This window comes from Mytilus trossulus, chromosome 2, assembly GCF_036588685.1.
Source record: "Mytilus trossulus isolate FHL-02 chromosome 2, PNRI_Mtr1.1.1.hap1, whole genome shotgun sequence".
Lineage (NCBI taxonomy): Eukaryota > Metazoa > Mollusca > Bivalvia > Mytilida > Mytilidae > Mytilus > Mytilus trossulus.
Window position 1 is genome coordinate 4,091,279 of NC_086374.1, and position 20,309 is coordinate 4,111,587.

At 33.0% G+C, this 20,309-nt stretch overlaps 2 protein-coding genes across 5 annotated transcripts; one reads left to right on the forward strand and one right to left on the reverse strand.

The window, feature by feature from the left end:
* Window positions 1-2,946: 2,946 nt before the first annotated feature.
* On the reverse strand, window positions 2,947-5,995 carry LOC134704859 (toll-like receptor 6). The gene has a single exon (XM_063563646.1). It carries the CDS (start codon window positions 5,962-5,964, stop codon window positions 3,352-3,354), a length of 2,613 nt encoding a protein of 870 aa, XP_063419716.1. The 5' UTR covers window positions 5,965-5,995; the 3' UTR covers window positions 2,947-3,351.
* A 5,267-nt stretch (window positions 5,996-11,262) lies between these two features.
* LOC134706304 (putative L-amino-acid oxidase YobN) lies at window positions 11,263-20,291 on the forward strand. 4 transcript variants are annotated; one of them, XM_063565126.1, is made up of 8 exons: window positions 11,263-11,398; window positions 14,517-14,645; window positions 15,095-15,347; window positions 15,646-15,730; window positions 16,467-16,607; window positions 17,283-17,378; window positions 18,210-18,412; window positions 19,009-20,291. In XM_063565126.1, the coding sequence occupies exons 2-8, from the start codon at window positions 14,545-14,547 to the stop codon at window positions 19,882-19,884; spliced, it is 1,755 nt and encodes a 584-aa protein (XP_063421196.1). In that variant the 5' UTR covers window positions 11,263-11,398; window positions 14,517-14,544; the 3' UTR covers window positions 19,885-20,291. The 4 variants fall into 4 exon arrangements, with proteins under 4 accessions (XP_063421196.1, XP_063421197.1, XP_063421198.1 ...); XM_063565127.1 differs by having other exon boundaries at window positions 11,279-11,398; window positions 14,477-14,645; XM_063565125.1 differs by lacking the exon at window positions 11,263-11,398 and having other exon boundaries at window positions 14,355-14,645.
* The last annotated feature ends 18 nt before the right edge of the window (window positions 20,292-20,309 follow it).

Consider the following 20,309-nt stretch of genomic DNA (forward strand, 5'->3'; position numbering starts at 1 on the left):
GTTTTGATGGAGACAGCGTACTCATTACAGGTACTACAAAAAGATATAAAAGTCGTAAACAATGTTCAGTTTTAGCCAATAACAAAAGTATTTCTGCAGTGTCTCTTTATGGGAGAAGGAATAAGGGAAAGAAAGAGTTCGAGGTAGAAAAATGAAAGATTGATTCAATAGTTCTGCTACACAAGGAGACAAAGCTTATAAACTATCGTATATATATATATATATATGAAAATAAAAGATAAACAATAAAAACGCCTCTCTGTCGTGCTGGGAAAGCCATTTCCTATTCTCACAGATGAACCAAGGGTGACATGGAGTCTGACTTTGATGCAGTCCTAATGGTTACTCCAATGAAAGCTAAACAACAACAGCTTGAATTATCATGAAGTATTTATCAAAATATTAAATTTTATATTAACGAAAACATTTGAGACGCTTTTCCAACCACAACACAAAATACATAATCAGGATCCTACAGAAATGTCAGAAAATGTTACTAAGTATCATTGTTCTGATAATTGATAAAACTAACATAACTGACACATTTTTCCATTCGCCAAAACTTTAAATATTTGAGATACATTCAGCTTAATACAACTGTCACATAAATTTAACACTAACCAAGAAAACTAATCATTGACCAATGAACCATGAAAATGATGTCAAGGTCAGATGAACCATGTCAGGCAGGCATGTACAGCTAACATTTCTTCCATACAACAAATAAAGTTGACTTATTACTTAGAAAAACAGACCATAACACAAAAACGTAACACTGAGCAATCAACCATGAAAAATGAGGTCAAGGTCAAATAGAACATGCATGACTGACATATAGATTATAAAATATTTCCATCCACCAAATATAGTTAGCCAACCCGCAAAATGGAAAGGGATTAACATAAGTTGCAAAACTTGTTTCCCAATCCACTATAAATAAATATGTTTAAACTAAACCAAATGTAGTTGACCAATTGCATATGGTATTAATAAAAAAAAGACCAAAACTAAAAAACTTAACTGTGACCACTGAACTATAAAAATGAGGCCAAGGTCAAATAAAACCTGTGTGACTGACAAATAGATATTTAAATATTTCCATACAGCAAATATAGTTGACCAATTGCATATTGAATTAGAAAAAATAGACCAAAACTCAAAAACTTAAGTAACTTTGACCACTGATGTTACCATAAAAATGAGGTCAAGGTCAGATGACACCTGTCAGTTGAACACGTACACCTTACAGTCCTTCCATACACCGAATATACTAGACCTAATGCCTATAGTATCTGAGATATGAACTTGACCACCAAAACTTTACCTCGTTCACTGATCCATGAAATGAGGTTGAGGTCATGTGAAAACTGTCTGACAGGCATGCCATGATGACCTTGCAAGGTACGCATATACCAAATATAGTTATCCTATTACTTATAATAAGAGAGAAAGATTGAAAATGCTACACAAAGGAAACAAGTGATCAGTATGCTTGAGTTTCTTATTGACAACATATTTGTTGAATTTGTGATACTGTGATATCGTGACACCAAATCGCCGGCACTGCAGCCGTCCCGCTAGACCACACGACCACCTTGGCTCTCAAAAAAGAGCTCTCGGTGGGCATGTGTTACCTTTCCACGTTATATATAAAGTGCCTAGAAAATAAACCTAACGATATTAGAGTAGATTTAATTCGTAACTTCCTCCCCGGCGCCGGGCTGGAACCTGTACTTTTTATTTCTAACTTCTACGACAACACCGCCTAGCATTGCGCAGAGACCTTATCCTCTCCTCTAACTCTAGCTTATAAAAATAAGCTTTCGTTTCGGGAGGTGATACCTTGTCGTAGGAATTAAACAAGGATCTCTAACACAATACACGAAGTATTCTTTTTAGAGTACAGAAATGATCATCTACATATAGATTGCCCCTTCTTGGATTACGTCCGGTAGATTCTTAAGAAAAACAAATGATATATTTTGCCGTTTGATTGAATATGTTTCTTATCAAATCTGGGTGTTATCATAAAGTACGTTTAAGCCTCCTCTACTTTTGTAGACTTTCCCGTTATTCTTTTGAACTTATTGGAGAAAAAACGCATTAAAGATACCAGGCTTTTAGATTTGTAAGTAAGACACGTGTTTCGTCTCCACAAAAAACATATCATCGACGATCGAATGGGAAAATAGTTCAAATAAACTCATCATATATACCAGGATTAAAATTTTACATTAACACCAGACGCGCGTTTCGTTTACAAAAGACTCGTCAGTGACGCTCGAATAAAAAAGGGTTTAAAAGGCCAAAAATAGAGTATGAAGTTGAAGAGCATTGAGGACCAAAATTCCTAAAAGTTTTGCCACATACAGCTAAGGTAATCTATTCCTGAGGTAAAAAAAGCCTTAGTTTTATTAACAGTTAACTGCTAATTATGAACATATCAATGAAAACTCAAGTCAACACAGAAGTGCTGAATACTGGACTGGTGATACCCTCGGGTTAATAAATCTCCACCAGCGGTGACATCGACCCAGTGGTTGCAAATAAACTCATCATAGATACCAGGATTAAAATTTTATATTAACGCTAGAGGCGCGTTTCGTCTACAAAAAGACTCGTCAGTGACGCTCGAATAAAAAAAAAGGCCAATTAGAAATTGAATAGCAAAGATGACTAAAATTCCTAAAAGTTTTGTCAAATACAGCTAAGGTAATCTATTCCTGAGGTGGTGTATTGAAACATCCAAGAAATACCATAGATAAAGTAAAACCTTTTCTAGTGAGCTATAAATATATGATGATGCATAGATCAAAATATTTCAAAATAATATCGTGCTTATGAATATTAGATGGCTTGCGAAATAATCATTCATGTTTCTGCTTGCAAGAACTTTTCAGATTGAAAAAATCCTTATATATATATATATAGGTGTCATTTATAACAATAACAATGAATACATTATATTCAAACTTTTCCTTGAAAATTCCAATTTTGAATTCAGATTTAATATTGTTTTGTATTGTTTTTTGATCACACCATCATGTGTATATAGAAGTCTAAAGTATTGTTAAGCTTGTGCTAATGTTCTCGATGCTCGGCTGTAATAATCTTCATGATATGAGCCTGCTTTAGCTGAACCGCACTTATTAACTGTACATCCTGTATCTTGCCACAACGTTCTTTGAATGACCTATGATAATGAAAGAGATGCTATATTAGCATGTACGTATAGAAAGAAATACAATAATTTGTCATTTATTCTGGGTATTTTATCACTTAAGATAAATTGTTTTTAGATTTTTAGATTAAAAGTCCCTGATAGTTACTTAATAATCATTCAAACTGTTTTTAGATAGAACCGTATGTCATTGAATTCGTTATCCTTGCATGTGGTATCGTATTATTATTATCGCCTGTATTTTGAATGAAATATCCAAGAAAATCCGTAGATAGACATATTTTCATCCTTTGCCATATGATATCTAGTTTTTCCGAATTTTCCGTCCATTGTACTAGTGAAACATTGTTCCAAATGTATGAAAGTTCTATAGGAATGTCAGATATTGATATATCTTTCACTATTACTAGGATATTTGCCATATTTTTCATCATTTTCTCGTATTTGACTCTTTCAATTTCGAATAAATAGTCCTTTGAATTTTTAAAAGACGGTGTGATTATAAACATAACATGTCTGCTTTGTTGTATACTTTCAGCCTCTATGTCAAAACGCGAAACACCAACCAGAAAGTCTCTATCTTTCAGGCAAACTTTAAGTCCCCATTCATCTTCTACTTTAGGAAGTAAGACTGTTTTTATCCAATACATAGAATCAGTCTCGTACGAAACATAAAGATCGTAAGTATATTGTTTTTTATATTTTGTTTCAATAAGGTAACGAAATTTTTGGTAAAGAAAAACACATATTTCCCAACGTTTGCTATAAATAATCAGAAAAAAGGTACTCGTGATGCATGTTGCCATCACTAATGAGGATATAGTAAGCCAAAGCTTACTGCTACAACTAAAAAACAAATCATCCATTTTATGATAAGCTTCCAACGTACTGATAATTGTACCATTGTTTATAATACAGTTGTACGAGTCCCTTCCGAATTTAACTTTTGTCTGTTTCAACCATTTAATAAATTCTAAAGTATTGCAATTACATTCAAATGGATTGTTTCCAAGTAAAAGCGTCAGGCCATGTTTTTTATTCATTCTATCGGCCCAATCACGTGTATTACTATCAATGGTTGCCAGGAGATTGTTTGAAAAATCGAGTACTTTAATACTATTGAGTTTCAAAATTGCCATTGGGATAGACTCAAACAAATTGTTTGATAGGTGAAGTTCGGTAAGGATTTTCATATTTACTAACAGATCTTCGAACAAGCCAAACAGTTCATTTTTTGCCAAATCAAGATATTCTAAGGATGTAAACTTGCTGAATATCTTTTTAATGGATGGAGCGTATTTGTTTTTTTCATTAGTTACCACATTATGTAATTTTGCGTCTCTCCAGATAAGAGTTTTTAGAGAAAAATTTTGAAATTGCTCCATTTCTAATGAAGTTAAAACATATATTACACCGTCAAGAGTAAGAGATTCCAGTTTGCTTATATTGCATTTTTGAAACACTAAACCTGTTGATGACAACGAATAAGATAGATCCAGTACTCTCAAATTGTTTTCTTTCTGGATGATAAACACTTTTGCGAAGTCTGTACTTATGACATTGTTTACCAATAACGTTTCTAAAGACTTCGGCAAAAAAATAAAATTATCGGCATAACCAATTTGTAAATCTTTGTCCTGATTTCTATCTGGTAACTTACACCGTACCGCAATGTATGAATAAACAAGCGTTTTAAGAGATACTGCATTTCGAAAAAATGAATTCAATTCGTTCATCTGAATACCAAAATTAAGGCTAAATCTATTACCCATAAAATTCAAAGTTGTGATGCATTCCGGTCGATAAAACGAAAATAATGAATTTGGCTCGTAATCAACAATGCCGTTGTCAGACAGATCCAGATTTTCTACACAGATGGTTTTAAGATATTTCATCATTTCAACCGAAATAGTCATGACATACGGATACTGTTTAGTACTAAACCTCACACAGTTTAAACTGCTTAGAATTAAACTTTCCATTGTTTTGTTTTCGTAAACATACAACAGCTTCAAAACCTGTATTAAATGTACACATGATTCAGCAAAATTTAGTTTTATAAGATTTTCAAATTTAGAGAGAACTCCATGTTCAGTCTGAATAAAGTTCCGTCTACATCCTGACAAAACAAGTTCCTCCAAAAAAGAAGAAAAATTTTCAAATGTATTATTACGCAATAATTTAAGATAACAGTTTTCAAATTTCAAAGTTTTAAGACTTTGTAATTTTTTAAATCCGGGTCCGAAGTATGGATGCGGAATAACATCTACAGCAAGGAACGAAATCTTTGTCAAAACAGCAAAAGCTTTATCTGGATAATGCTGCGGTGCTGTATTTGTTGCAATGGTTGGTTTATTTCGACGAATGTCTAAATGGGTCACATTGGCTAAATTTATAAATAACTCAGGTGTATACACATTGAATACATCTAAAGAGTTATCAGACATATCTATCGATTGTATCTTATATAAACCAGCAAATGCGTCAATATCAATGGTTTTCAAATTATTAAAACTTAAAATGATCTCTTTAAGTATGCTGTATCTCGAAAACGAGTTGTTCCTTAAAACTGTTATATTATTGTGTGTAAGATCTATGACATCAATATCTGAAGTCAGATTTGTTGGCACATTTCTATAGTCATTTCCTTTACAGTCAGCAACTTTCATTAAACCCTGAGAGTTGTTTTCCATTCTGATTACACACGGCATCGAGTACTGAAATGAAAGCCACACACATACTACTGTAAGTAAGGTCCAATAGTTCCTATCAATCTTCTTCATATTGAAACTAGTGATTCTGTATCATATAACAGATAACATATACTATGATTTAAATGCCTTATTTTCATTATGAAAGTTCACACAGATGTAGAACAACCCATTTGTACTTTAAATGAGCGGAAAGACGCATCATCAAAAACCGCCTCCATTGTTTGTAACATGTGTAAGTGGTACTCAAAGACTCACTTTCAGGTGCTATTGTGTTGGAATACACGAGACGGAAATGATCATTTAATATAAGTGGTATACTACAATTTTTTGAAGAAAAAAGTGAAATATAAGTATTGATGATTATTAATTATCAATTCAACAATACCATTTAGCGATCACGTACGCGTTTTTTAATTGAAAAGAGGTGCGATATAGAAATGATGACTGTTTAAATGCGTACATAAGTACTCCGTTTGAGAGCAACTATAGCAAGAGGATCTGCAAGTTATAGTAAAATAACCTCTGATCTGCTTTGAGATAACGACCATAACCATGATCATGATTAACGTCAATGCATAACCAAGGCAATGGCTTGTTAAATTATTACGAATATGATCACATAATGTACAAGACTAACGCGTTGAACCTGATGTTTTATTTGCTAGCCAACAGGAAGACATGTAATTATAGTTATCAAAGGTACCAGGATTAAAATTTAGGACGCCAGATGCGCGCTTCGTCTTCATAAGAGCTAATGCGGCGTAAAGCAACCAACAATCAATCAATCAATCAATCAATCTACATAAGAGTCATCAGTACCGCTCATATCAAAATATTTATAAAGCCAAACAAGTAAAACGTTGAAGAGCATTCAGGATACAAAATTCCAAAAATTGTGCCGAATACGGCTAAGGTAATCTATGAATATATGGCAACATATTACAATCTCCTACTGTCCGTATTAAATTAGGAGAAAATATATGATTTACAATGGTACAACCATCAATCAGATTATCAGAGTGAAAGTTATATTTATTGATGCAACTGCAGTCAATTTCATAAGACCATTGTCCACAATATTCAAGTACGCTGCTTTACCAAAATTACTTACTGAACTGAACAATATCCGATTAAAACAAGTCTAAAAAGTAAAATCATAAAACTACCGAACTTAGGGGAAAATTCAGAACGAAAGTCCCTATTCAAATGCCTGAATGAAATGTCCCAAAAAAGTCAAATAAATGAATAACAACTGTCATAATTTTGAATTGGAACAGGCATTTTCTTATGTATATTCGTTAACAAAAATCCTATGAGCTCATCTCGAAGTTCATCAGTATGAACTACAATCACTGATCTTTTTTTCAATTGTTGTTCACTTATCTGCAAAATATACTATAGGCACTGCAGGAAATGTGATCTTCATCATGAGATCAATTGAAAAACTTTCAAAGGAGTAGGGGCATTAAGGGCTAGTTTTGGCCCAAGAAAATAAAATGTTTGATAACCATTTCAAATTGACACATAATGTTTAGAAATGCATTGGGTCAAGAAATATAAATTAAAAACAGAAAGATTTTTATCTGAAGACGTCAGAATTACGTCATAATGTGTACTGTTTTCACAAAAACGATGAAAAATACAGAATTTATGCAGTTTTCTATCAATATTTCCATTGAGGAAACATCCTGCGCAGCCGAGAAACAACAAAATAATTTAACAGAAGCATTATTATAACTATTGGCATAATCTCACCAAAAATAAAGTTGTTTCTTGGGTGCGCACATACTTTTTCAATCTAAAATATACTTAAAATATGATGTAAAAACAAAGAAAATCACGAAATTTTACAAAATATGCAAATTAGGTCATGATTTGTTGCCATGGTAACTTGTTTGATGTCAAATTTGTTTTGATTTTCTTAGTACCTTATACCTTAGTTAAGTTTTCATTTATTTAAAAATATGTATGATAACTTTTAAATTTGCAGTTATTTTTGGGCCAAATAAGGGCCTTATTGCCCCTACTCCTTTGATGAGAAAAAATAGATACCAGCAAAATACTTGAAACCTTTAAGGACATATAACCCACTAGGAAATCCAATTACATGAAAACCATATGTATGAGAACTCAGAAAAAACAATAGTTTTGGAGCATAGAAACAACAGCCTAACGCAGCCGAAGGTTGAAACGTATGGAGGATTACAACCAAAAGATAGGGAGACCAAATTAGTGAAAAGTTTAGGGACATGAACACCGATTGTTTAGGAAGCCGAATGCATGAAATGTTCTTGAGCATCAAAATACAAGTATTGAAACCCAATTACTTTAAACGATTTGGAGCAAAAAAATAAAGTTTCGGAAACCAAATACATGAAACGTTTTGGGGCATAGAATTGACAAGTAATGGAACCCGAATACATGAATAGTTTTGGTGTATTATACAAAAGATTGGGAAGCAGAATATATGAAACATATTTTAGCAAAACAAATACATTAAACGGTTAGGGTATAAAAACAAATGTTTTGGAAGCCAAATACATGAATTGTTTTGGAGCATATCAAAACAGTTCAGGGAGCAGAATACATAGAACATATCGGGGTATAAAACTAAAACTTTGAGAATACAAAAAATTAAAAGTTTCGTTAAAAGAAATGAAAAGTAAGGGAATCCGTATACGTGAATAGTTTTGGATCATTAAACAACTGTTTAGGTAGCAGAATACATAAAACATATTGAAGCATTAAACTTTGAGAAGTAAAATAAAACCAGCATTTTGGAGCATACGAATGGCAAGTATGGAAACCTGAATACATGAAACGTTTTGGGGCATAGAATTGACAAGTAATGGAACCCGAATACATGAATAGTTTTGGTGTATTATACAAAAGATTGGGAAGCAGAATATATGAAACATATTTTAGCAAAACAAATACATTAAACGGTTAGGGTATAAAAACAAATGTTTTGGAAGCCAAATACATGAATTGTTTTGGAGCATATCAAAACAGTTCAGGGAGCAGAATACATAGAACATATCGGGGTATAAAACTAAAACTTTGAGAATACAAAAAATTAAAAGTTTCGTTAAAAGAAATGAAAAGTAAGGGAATCCGTATACGTGAATAGTTTTGGATCATTAAACAACTGTTTAGGTAGCAGAATACATAAAACATATTGAAGCATTAAACTTTGAGAAGTAAAATAAAACCAGCATTTTGGAGCATACGAATGGCAAGTATGGAAACCTGAATACATGAAACGTTTTGAAGCACAAACAACAGGTTGTTAAGCACATCGGAGCACAAAAATAAAAGGTTGAGAGCCAAATACATGAAACATTTAGGGGCATAAAACCAGACTGAGAACCCAAAGACATGAAACGTTTCACGGAAAGCAACATACAGAACAAATAGAAATCCCTTCCTACGATATCAAAGGGCATCACGATCGTGTAATCCGGAAACCATGGTGGACCATCAGTCCCTAATGAAAATTCTTATTTACAAGTGCTTCTGTAGTGGCTTCAAATAAAAAGTCAGAATGTAAACTTTTACGTTATAAATCATGTAACTAGACAAAACACAGTATTATGGGCAATGAAATCGGTTTCTTGTGTCACAAACGAAAAAGGTGAAAAAGTTACGAATTTTGTCAGAACTCCGTCAAAGCATATCTAATTTTACAGAAATGCAAAAAAGCAATGAAAGACGGAGATGCAGTTAGTTGTTGATATATATATGATACTGGTCGTATGTGCACAGATTAACCATCCGTCTCGATTCATCGTTTAATTTTCTCACTTTATCAACTGGCGATTCGATTGTAATTGTTCTTGTCTTCTATTAGAGTTGAAATATTGTTTTGGACATTCAAACTTTTTTTTCATTTGTCCTTAATTGTTAAAGACAAAATCTGATAAAATAACACGAATATAATCCCTTTTTTGTTTGTAAACCAGCAAACGACTGGTTATGTGATTTTTTCAGAGGGAGGAGGTTTAAACGGCCAGCATGAACGGTTGTCGTATCTAGGTCAAATATGTCAATTTTCAAATGCAGCACATTACAGTCATATCAAATGAATAAGTAACAACATGTGCATCATTTAAGAGTTTGGAAGTGTTTTAAATTAAGGAAATATATTAAATGCATGACAATTTGATAAAATTCATTATTCTGCAGTAGTCAATATAAGAATGTGCAAACAAATTTTATTAGATTTAGAGAATGGGTTTATTCACAAAGCGAAAGAAGCACGTCATATTAAAATTACAGGTCGAAATAACTTAAGACTTTAACACATAATACATTCAAAGGTCAAGAAACGAGATAGTTATTACTGCTATACGTAAACAAATCGAAAAGTAAATCATGACAGACAGCAACAAATGACAACAACTAGTTTCTGTCTCCTGACAGAATATGACTGGATTAACACGTTTATTAGTATTCAATTGCTACGTGCTATTATACCGTGTGACTACCGAGTGTATTTAGTTTTTAACGCGGACATTAAACCGATTCCTTTACCGAATCATATATTTCATTGCCTAAATTAAATCATTCCAGCCACACGTCTTTATATATTTAATTAGTTATCAAAAGAACCAGGATTATAATAAATACACGTAGTTACTAGACTCTATTTTTAAAATTTTATTTGAAGATGTGGCATATGTATTTCCTACTGGTAGTTAATCTTTGAAACACGGTAATTTTAGACTTAAGACCCAATAGTGGTCCTCGGCTGTGTTCTGCTATTTGGGCGGACTGTTGTCTCTTTGACACATTCCTCATTTTCGTTCTCATTTCTATCAAGTTATTGTATTTTTGGTTTTAAATATTTCATCATCCATTAGATTAATCATTACAACTGAGAAATTTGTGAATAATTCATATTAATAGTACGTGTCACTTATTGTTTCTCATCCGGAAATTAGCTTCAATTTGCACTGACATGAACCCTCTTATAAGTTTTATTTTCTGAAAATTTTAGGATCAACTTTCCGACTGTTGAAAATCGGTTACAAAAAATGAGGCGTGATGTGAAATCAAGATTCAAATACTAGAAACAATGTTATTTGAAACAGTGCAAGTATTGGGAAAACATTAAAAACTGAAACTCACTCACTTAGAGTTCCCTGTCATTAGAGTATCTATAATTGTTTTTCATGGAGAACCCTAGTTTATTCATTTTTTATTTCTGAAGGGCTAAGAATATGTTTTGCGTTTTTCCGTCAAAAGAAAGCAACTGGTGACTCATTACCTTCAAGACTGGTGCAGGAAGGTTAGATAATCTCAAATCTTTTTTGTCAAACATGTCTGAGTTGTAAAATATTGATATTAATAAGAAAAACGGAAAACCATCTCTTAAGCTTACCTCGTGATAGATGTTGGGAATTTCTCCGTTTTTTGAAAAAGGAAGTATTTAGATTTCCAATATCATATAAGTTCAAAAGATTACCAGTATTGTAAACTGTAATACAGGAACACAAACGTGGTAAGTTGTATGTCTAAAGAATAATTACAATAAGTCGGAGAAGTAAACAAATTATTTTTCAAAGTCATGGTATTAAACTTTTTTTTTCAAAACTTATTCGTACCAATAAAGGTAATAGTAGTATACCGCTGTTCAAAACTCATAAATCCATGGACAAAATCAAAATCGAGGCAACAAACCAAAACTGAGGGAAACGCATTAAATATAAGAGGAGAACAACGACACAACATTAAAATGTAACACACACAGAAACGGACTAAGCATTAGACAAAATCTTATGAGAATAACAAATATAACAGTTTTCTTGCTAGATCTTATGGGGAGACAGGGTATAGTCAAATGTTTCATACATGGTATTTGTATTGTATGTTGCCCTTTAATATATTTTTTGGTACAAAAATGTTGGGTTGTGTATTTTTACTTTCAGTCCACCCCTTCCAAAAATGTAGCATGGCATTTCTAATTGTTGTTGTTACTTTTTAAACCAATGGGATGATAAAAAATGCGTCACACTAAGAGCTTTGCAATTAACTAAGGTATATGAACTTCATATAAAATGTCATCGTATATTGTTATATAAGAGGACATATTCTGTAATATATTTCACCCGACCGTGCAAGGGCTGTATAGCCAGTCAAGGTCGTTAAAAACTTCCATTTGTGATACATTACACTTTATTATCGGGAATATTTATATGGCTTTTTTCAAACCGCATACTTAAATAGAAATTGCTATCTTATTTATAAAAACTTTAGTCCGTGTTCTCCTCAAAAGATGTTGATTGCTTTTTACGTTTCGTGAATGTAAACCACAAACATTTATGAAAGTTAACCTTTATTTCGAATGATAGCATACTATGTTCATTCAAAATAATAATAATGGAGTCTGGGCTGTTCTATTATGAATAATGTATTGCACAGAACAATTATAAAAGGGATTTTTATTTATTTAAAATTCTCCAAACGACAGTTAAGTAGTGGACACAGTAATACTGATAATGAAATCTCATTAATCAAGTAGGAAGACAAAAACTGAGAGATGAGTTGAAGTGGCTTATATATATATTATTGTACACTTACACCTCGTATAAGGGAAGGTCATCTGAAAACAGATTTTCTATCTTTTATTTCCATTTTTTTGTTCGTGTTACATGAATTTTGTAGATTATATTAAGATCATATATTTATTTGATTATTGCTGAATGCCTTTTTCCTGACAATAGATCTAGGAAGATGTGGTGTGAGCGCCAATGAGACAATGCTCCATCCAAATAACAATTTGAAAAAAGTAAACTATTAAAGGTCAATGTACGGCCTTCGACACGGATCCAACAACAATGTCCATCACTTGTATGGCAGATGATTATCATCTGATGAATATTCTCGCAACAGTGTGTTTATTCGAAGAAAAATGGTAAAGTAATAGTAATCCAAGCTATGGGGATCTCGAAGAGGCGATCCGGCTCAGATCACCCTAGTAGAACAAATAACTGAGCTGGGATGAATATAAATAGAATGTAGACATGATTTGTCGAAAAAATCGAAACTGTAAGTGAACTGGTAAGATATGGCGTTAGCCATACGGTGTATGCGATCATATACAGCCGGAACATTACATGATTTTCAGAAAAAAGTTAGTACTTGGTATCATTACAAACTATTGTGCTGAGAGGATATAAATATCCGGTAAATGATCAAGTATCTTAAGCAATTAGTTGGAATATAACTATTGTTATAAATCACTTCCTTTGTCGATCTTTGTCATTTCCAAAATCTTCAGATTAGAAGTGGAGTTATGGTCGGGGGCCAATAAAAAGGAACACAAAACAAAAAATAGATGTAAGTCGCTATCTATGGGGTTATAATGATTAAAAGTACGCATATATATTTCGGTTTATATAAATGAAATCTCAGTCAGGTTTCATCAATAGGATACAGTTAAGTCGTCCTTATATCTTGACTTACATCTACAAATTGATACTGAGGGTCGGTTGAAAACACAACTTTACGACAAAAGAGATGATTTCAGCTTTCCAATTGTGAGTTGTGTAGCAACATTCCAGCAGCACCCGATACGGCGTATCTATCTCCCATTTGATACGATATTCCTAGGCTTGTTTTTCCTGATTTTCTTGATAGAGGGTAACTGCTCACAAGGAAGCTATTTCATCAAGAGTACCAAATGGTGAATTGAAATCATCCCTTCGTAAATTTTACGGACGCCATCACGAGTGGGTTGACCGTTATGGAATAATCGGTTCACAAATGATATCGGATATGTTCCTTACGTCGTAACTACAATCCCCTCCCCGTCATGAATGTGACCTACCGAATTAGACTATTTACCAGATTTTGTTATCACATAAGCAACACGACGGTTGTCAAATGTGGAGCAGGATCTGCTTACCCTTCCGGAGAACCTGAGATCATCCCTAGTGTTTGGTGGGGTTCGTGTTGCTTATTCTTTAGATTTCCATGTTATGTCATGTGTACTGTTGTTTGTCTTTTTCATTTGTACCCATGGCGTTGTCAGTTTATTTTCGATTTATGAGTTTGACTGTCCCTCTGGTATCTTTCGTCCCTCTTTCATCAATCTGTGTTTCCACATGATTGTCTAACTCTTTCGCCACACAATTTTATAAATTATGTAATTTGTGCATGAGGGATGTTTATGACGGAAGATATTTGATAATAATTAATAACACTGTAAAATAAAGTCGTGTCTTCTGATTTCCTATATGTCAAATGTGCATGTACTCAAAACGAAGTACATCTTCATTTTAAAATTTCCGTATGATATTTTTCCAAGAACATATTTTTCTTATGTAAGATATTACCATATAAGGATGCATAAAATAACACTTCAGAAAATAAACTCAATAGACAGACATGATGAGTCTTATGTAGACGAAACGCGCGTCTGGCGTATAACATTATAATCCTGGTACATTTGATAACTATGCACAGAGATATATTCTATAATTCAGTTGAAGTTGAAAAAGAAACAACGTAAAAAAGTACATTCGACAATTATAGACCATTTGACAATTTTTACAAAAGTTACAATAATATTTTTTAGAAAATATTTGATTGCAACTGCGTTTTTATTCAATTTCAAGAGCACAGATCTTTCAGCACAGCTACAAAATGATTTCACGACAGAAAGTTATAATTGGAGGTTTGAAACAGTTTCAATTTTTCCGTCAAATACAGCGTCATTCAAGTCATACAACATCCCCTGTTAAGAGGTAAGTAATGAATTCGGTAATTTTTAATTTAATTTTTAAGTTTAATTCTAGTTTAATTTGAATAATAATAAAATGGATTATAGCTCCAATTAAAGTAAAAAACGCTCTTTTTTTAAGAACTGTTTCATTTATGGACATTTCTAATTGCAACCCACCTGGAATACAGTACTGTGGTGTTGTAACTTACCTCACACAATGTAAACAGTTTCTATCTGAATTCTTTTATTGTGATAAATACAAGTTTGAAAGTATAAAAAAAGGACAATAACAAACAAATAACCTGGAATCAGCAGACAAGACTGAAGAAAAATAGACGGAGAATGATGAGCACAAAAAAACCCAGTCCTATTTGCTATTATCAGTTAAGGAGCGAAATTTGAAAAACAATTTTCCACTATTAATTTGTATGATTTATTTTTTTCCTTATTGAGGTATAATATATTTTGCAGAATTGCTGCACATCCAACATTTAGTTGTCCATATTTGGGATCACTTCCGGTTCAACAAGATGACTACTGCAAAGATTTTTATATGGAGATAGTAAATGGCAGTTTAGAATCTGCCTACAAGAAATATGGCCCTAGTACATGTTTGGAAGGAAATCAAGTTAAACAAGGATTATCAGGAAAATCTGTTCTGATTATTGGAGCTGGTGTGTCTGGACTTTCAGCAGCTTTTGAATTGGAAAAAGTTGGACACAGTGTAAGATTTGATATCATTAGTTAGGTTGTCATTATGTCTTTTATAATTCAATTCAATTCAATATTTTATTGCCATGTAAAGTTTACAGTTTGTGACATACTTAGTATAACAAAACAAACGAAGACAATAACTTAGTAACTCAATATATATATATAGGTTCAAGTAAATATTAAAGGGTCCCCTGTCCTCAGTTCTATTGACTTTTTGATAAAGGATCTTAGTTTATTCACTTGTTTTGGTGTTGATGGGTTAAGTATATATATAACTTTGTCATTGTCAGTGAGCTTACATTTTTCAGACACAAATACTTGAGTTGCAACACAGAGTAGGCGGAAGAACAAAGACTCTTCGTGGTGGATTCTCAGATGGCCTGCATGCTGAAGGTAAATTTATGCCCAATATTTTTACATCGGATTATATGCAATACATATGTGTCCCCTACATGTTTTGTCGTATTTATGGTTGCATGAATGCATTGACAAACAGAGTCGAATGAAGTACATTGGTTTATCAGGTCAAAATTTTATCTTCATTTGTTTATATATTCTTTTGATGTAAACAACTATGATTCATTACCAATGTTCGTGTTACATTTGTCACCTGTCTACATGCCAATTTAATCACATATTTAAAGTCTTCTCAAACAGAATTGTCTTTCAGAAGACAAATATTACTAAAAATAATTCCTGTTTTCTGGAAAGCTTAAATTAGTATGCTATGGAATTCGTAGATCATCAATTGTAAATGCAAACTCACAGATACTAGTTAATTTAGACCATTTGAAGCCAAAAGTTTACCTACTTAGTAGGTAAACTTTTGGCTTCAAATGGTCTAAATATATTTGTCTTTCACAAAAAGTTTAAATATCTTCAAATTTGTTAGTTATTTCAAGGAGGTTATATGATGATCTCATATAACCTCCTTGGTAATTTTAAGTAAACAATGACACCAAAAGCATAATTTTGTATCAGAGTGGGGCTACTTAAGTATAGTTCTAAATTCGAGGGAGTGAATTGGTTGTCTCGCGCTTGTTTCGGTTATTGTTAGTTAAGGGCGCATGGCAAAACTATTTAGATTGACTCGTGGAAGGTATCAGGGAATATATAATTTCATATTCAGGTGGAGCAATGAGAATTCCACCAAATCACTACCTGACGAATGGGTACATACAGAAATTCGGCATCCCTGTCCGCCCCTTCATCAACTCAAACGATAATACCTGGCTTTACCTCGATGGAGAAGGTAAAATCCGAACAAAAGGTAATAGTATCTACTTATTATTAATCACAATGTTTGTTCAATCAGTTATTACGACGAGCATGTCAGCGAAAACAAATTTAACCAACAGGTGATGCAGTTGACAGTCATTTGTGGAATAAAATAATCTCGTCTCTCATTTAGATATTTCACTGATGTTCAAGCAAGTCATATCTTCAGATGATCTATAATGACTACAATTGTTTCCGTGAAAAATAATTGTTATGTATATTTTTAATATAGATTTATAGTCGACGTTTCAGTGTTTATTTTTATTCTGTCTTTCTACTAGACATAAAGACGTTATCTGTTCTTTTTCGCGAAGGTGAATTATTTTCCCCTGCATTGCGTTCCTTAAACTGAAAAAAAACATTATCAAAAGATCACATACACGAAACTGTGCATACAATTAAAAATCTTGAAAATACTGAACTCCGAGGAAAATTCACAACGGAAAGTCCAAAATCAAAGGAAAATCAAAAGCTCAAACGAATGAAAAACAACTGTCAAATTCATGCCTTGGTACAGGCATTTTCTTTTGTAGAAAAAAGTAGATTAAACCTTGCTTTATAGCCAACAAAACCTCTCACTTGCATGACAGTCGCATTAAATTCATGATATATATCATCCCTAAAAAAACCCACCTAATTACATACTTAATGTGGATTTTTTTTTCAGAATGGAATAAAAACAATCAATTTTACTCAACGAAGTTTTTTCCTGGATGGGACTCTCACCTGCAATCTGATATACGTCCAAATGTAGACGGCATAAGTAAGATTGTATGTCCAAATGTAGACGGCATAAGTAAGGTTTTATGTCCAAATGTAGACAGCATAAGTAAGGTTTTATATCCAAATGTAGACGGCATAAGTAATGTTTTATGTCCAAATGTAGACGGCATAAGTAAGGTTTCATGTCAAAATGTAGACGGCATAAGTAAGGTTTCATGTCAAAATGTAGACGGCATAAGTAAGATTTCATGTCCAAATGTAGATGGCATAAGTAAGATTTTATGTCCAAATGTAGACGGCATAAGTAAGATTTTATGTCCAAATGTAGACGGCATAAGTAAGGTTTTATGTCCAAATGTAGACGGCATAAGTAAGGTTTTATGTCCAAATGTAGATGGCATAAGTAAGATTTTATGTCCAAATGTAGATGGCATAAGTAAGGTTTGTTCTCCTCTTATATTAAATGTGTTTCCCTCAGTTTTAGTTTGTTACACCGATTTTTTTTGTCCATAGATTTACGAGTTTTTAACAACGGTATACTACTGTTGCCTTTATTTATCTCCAAATGTAGACGGCATAAGTAAGATTTTATGTTCAAATGTAGACGGCATAAGTAAGGTTTTTATGTCCAAATGAAGACGGCATAAGTAACGTTTTATATTAGTATGTCTTCAATTAAATATGATGTACAGTTTTAAATCTAGTTTCAATTTAATCTTGTAATAAATCCAATTTTATCAGTGAATAGATTCATGACTTTGCATTTAACATGTATTTATTATTTCTTTGATTCCATGCAACATATTTTCCTTTTCCCTTTTGTACCTCCAACATATGTCAGTAGTTGTTGTATGACCATTCTACATTGTAGTGGATTTATATAAGCGTACAATTGAACCCGTAAAAGAGGATTTGTTTTCCCTGATCAAAGAAAAGGGGCCACAGGAAGGTTGGAAATGTTGGGTAGAAAAGTGGAGCAAGTTATCTGTAGATGATTTTCTCAGAACAAATATAAACTCTGACTTATGCTCTGCTTATCGACCATGGCCAGAAGCAGCTATAAGAGGATTGCAGGTGATTAGAAAATCTCATTAAAACTATATGAAACAATACCAAATGTTATTTGGCCTTTTTAATTTTTTTGGATTCGAGCGTCTGGCGTATATACTAAATTCTGATATCTATGATTAGTTTATTTACAATTCATCAGTTTTCTTGGTTTTATTTATAAACCACGAATATCCTGTTGTTCATTTCAAATGAACGAGAAAAGATAAGACGGTGGATGAAAAACACTTTTCACAACAGAAATGCCAGTAATCGTTTAACTCTTTAAATAGATAAGAAAAAATCAATCTGAAGAAAAAGCAGACGTGTGTCTGTGTGCAAAACTTGTTTCATATAATTATTCTGTGAAAAACATGAAAAGTTGCAATGCCAAATAAGTTCGTCTGTCTCTAAAATGAACCCGAACTTTTTTTATCATATAGTTGCTATACAATAAACAAAAGTCATAATATCAATCATCTTAATAGGAAAGAATATCTGATTGGATAATTTGATAATATTAAAAAGAAGATGTGGTATGATTGTCAATCAGACAACTCTTTACATGAGACCAAATGACACAGAAAGCTTACTTGTATTGATGACTAGGGTATATATTTTAGATTTCAACATACAGCCCTGCCTTTGGAACAAGTTTAGTTGAATACCTAAGAGATGATTTAGGTGAATGGTGGACAGATCGTCTTCATACCCCAGTCGATGGTATGGATACCATAGCCAAGAATTTTATTAAACCTCAACACACAAGTATAGAAAACACCACTGATTTAGCAAAACGAATAAAATTTGGTGCTAATGTACGAAGCGTCAAAAGAAACCTGGAAAATAAAGTTGAAGTAACTGCACGTAATGTCGTGACAGGGACAGATCATATTTACACAGCCGATGCCGTTATTATTACAGTTCCATTGACAATACTCCGACAGATGGACATAGACCTTGCAGAGGATTGTCGTAAAGCTATAGGTAACATCCATTATCAACCATCAACCAAAGTGGTTCTTCAGTGCAAGAGCAGATTCTGGGAGAAAGAAGTTGGTCAAGGAGGATTCTCCAAAACTGATTTACCAATTGGACAGTTACACTACCCCAGTCCTAATGATCCACGTATACCAAACGGGAGAGGTCTTTTGGTTTGCTATACATGGGAGCAAGATGCCTTGATCTTTGGGTCACAATCAGAAACTGAAGCAGTTGAAAGTGCAGTTCGAGAAATCACTAAAATACATCCTGAAATGAAGAATGAATTTGAGGTTGGAATGGTTCAAGCGTGGTTCAATGATAATTCAGCACAAGGAGCGTACGCCAGTCTCCTACCAAACCAATATAACAGTGGAATGAAAACTCTGATGACACCAGATCATCCTATCTATCTCGCTGGTGAAGCTATATCATACACCAACGGGTGGATACAAGGGGCCATAGAATCTGGCCTTAATGCTGCTTATCATCTGTACTGCAATGGTCAAAAATCATAAATGCATAACTTTCTATGCTTCATGTATATTTATAACTAAATTTAAAATGTTATGAGAACACTATCAGATGTCAGTGTACTTATTATTGTCATATAATATAAATGTTGTTAATCAATCATTCATACTTTTACATTTAGTTGGAATAAAAATGTGCTAGTTTACCACAACACTTAAGTGTGGAATAACTCATACGTTAAAATCCAGTATGCGATATGAGCACTGCATTTACATAATTCTCAGCAGGGCCCCAAACCAGAACAGTTATAAAATCGAACAGCATTGAAAGCGATAAATTCCAAAACAAGTAAGCCAATTCTAGTTGAGACTATATATGCCTGAGAGTAGATAAACCAGCGTGTTTCGAATACTTGTGACATTTCATTAACAATAAAACAGAAAATGATTTATCATTCGTTTTTCATATT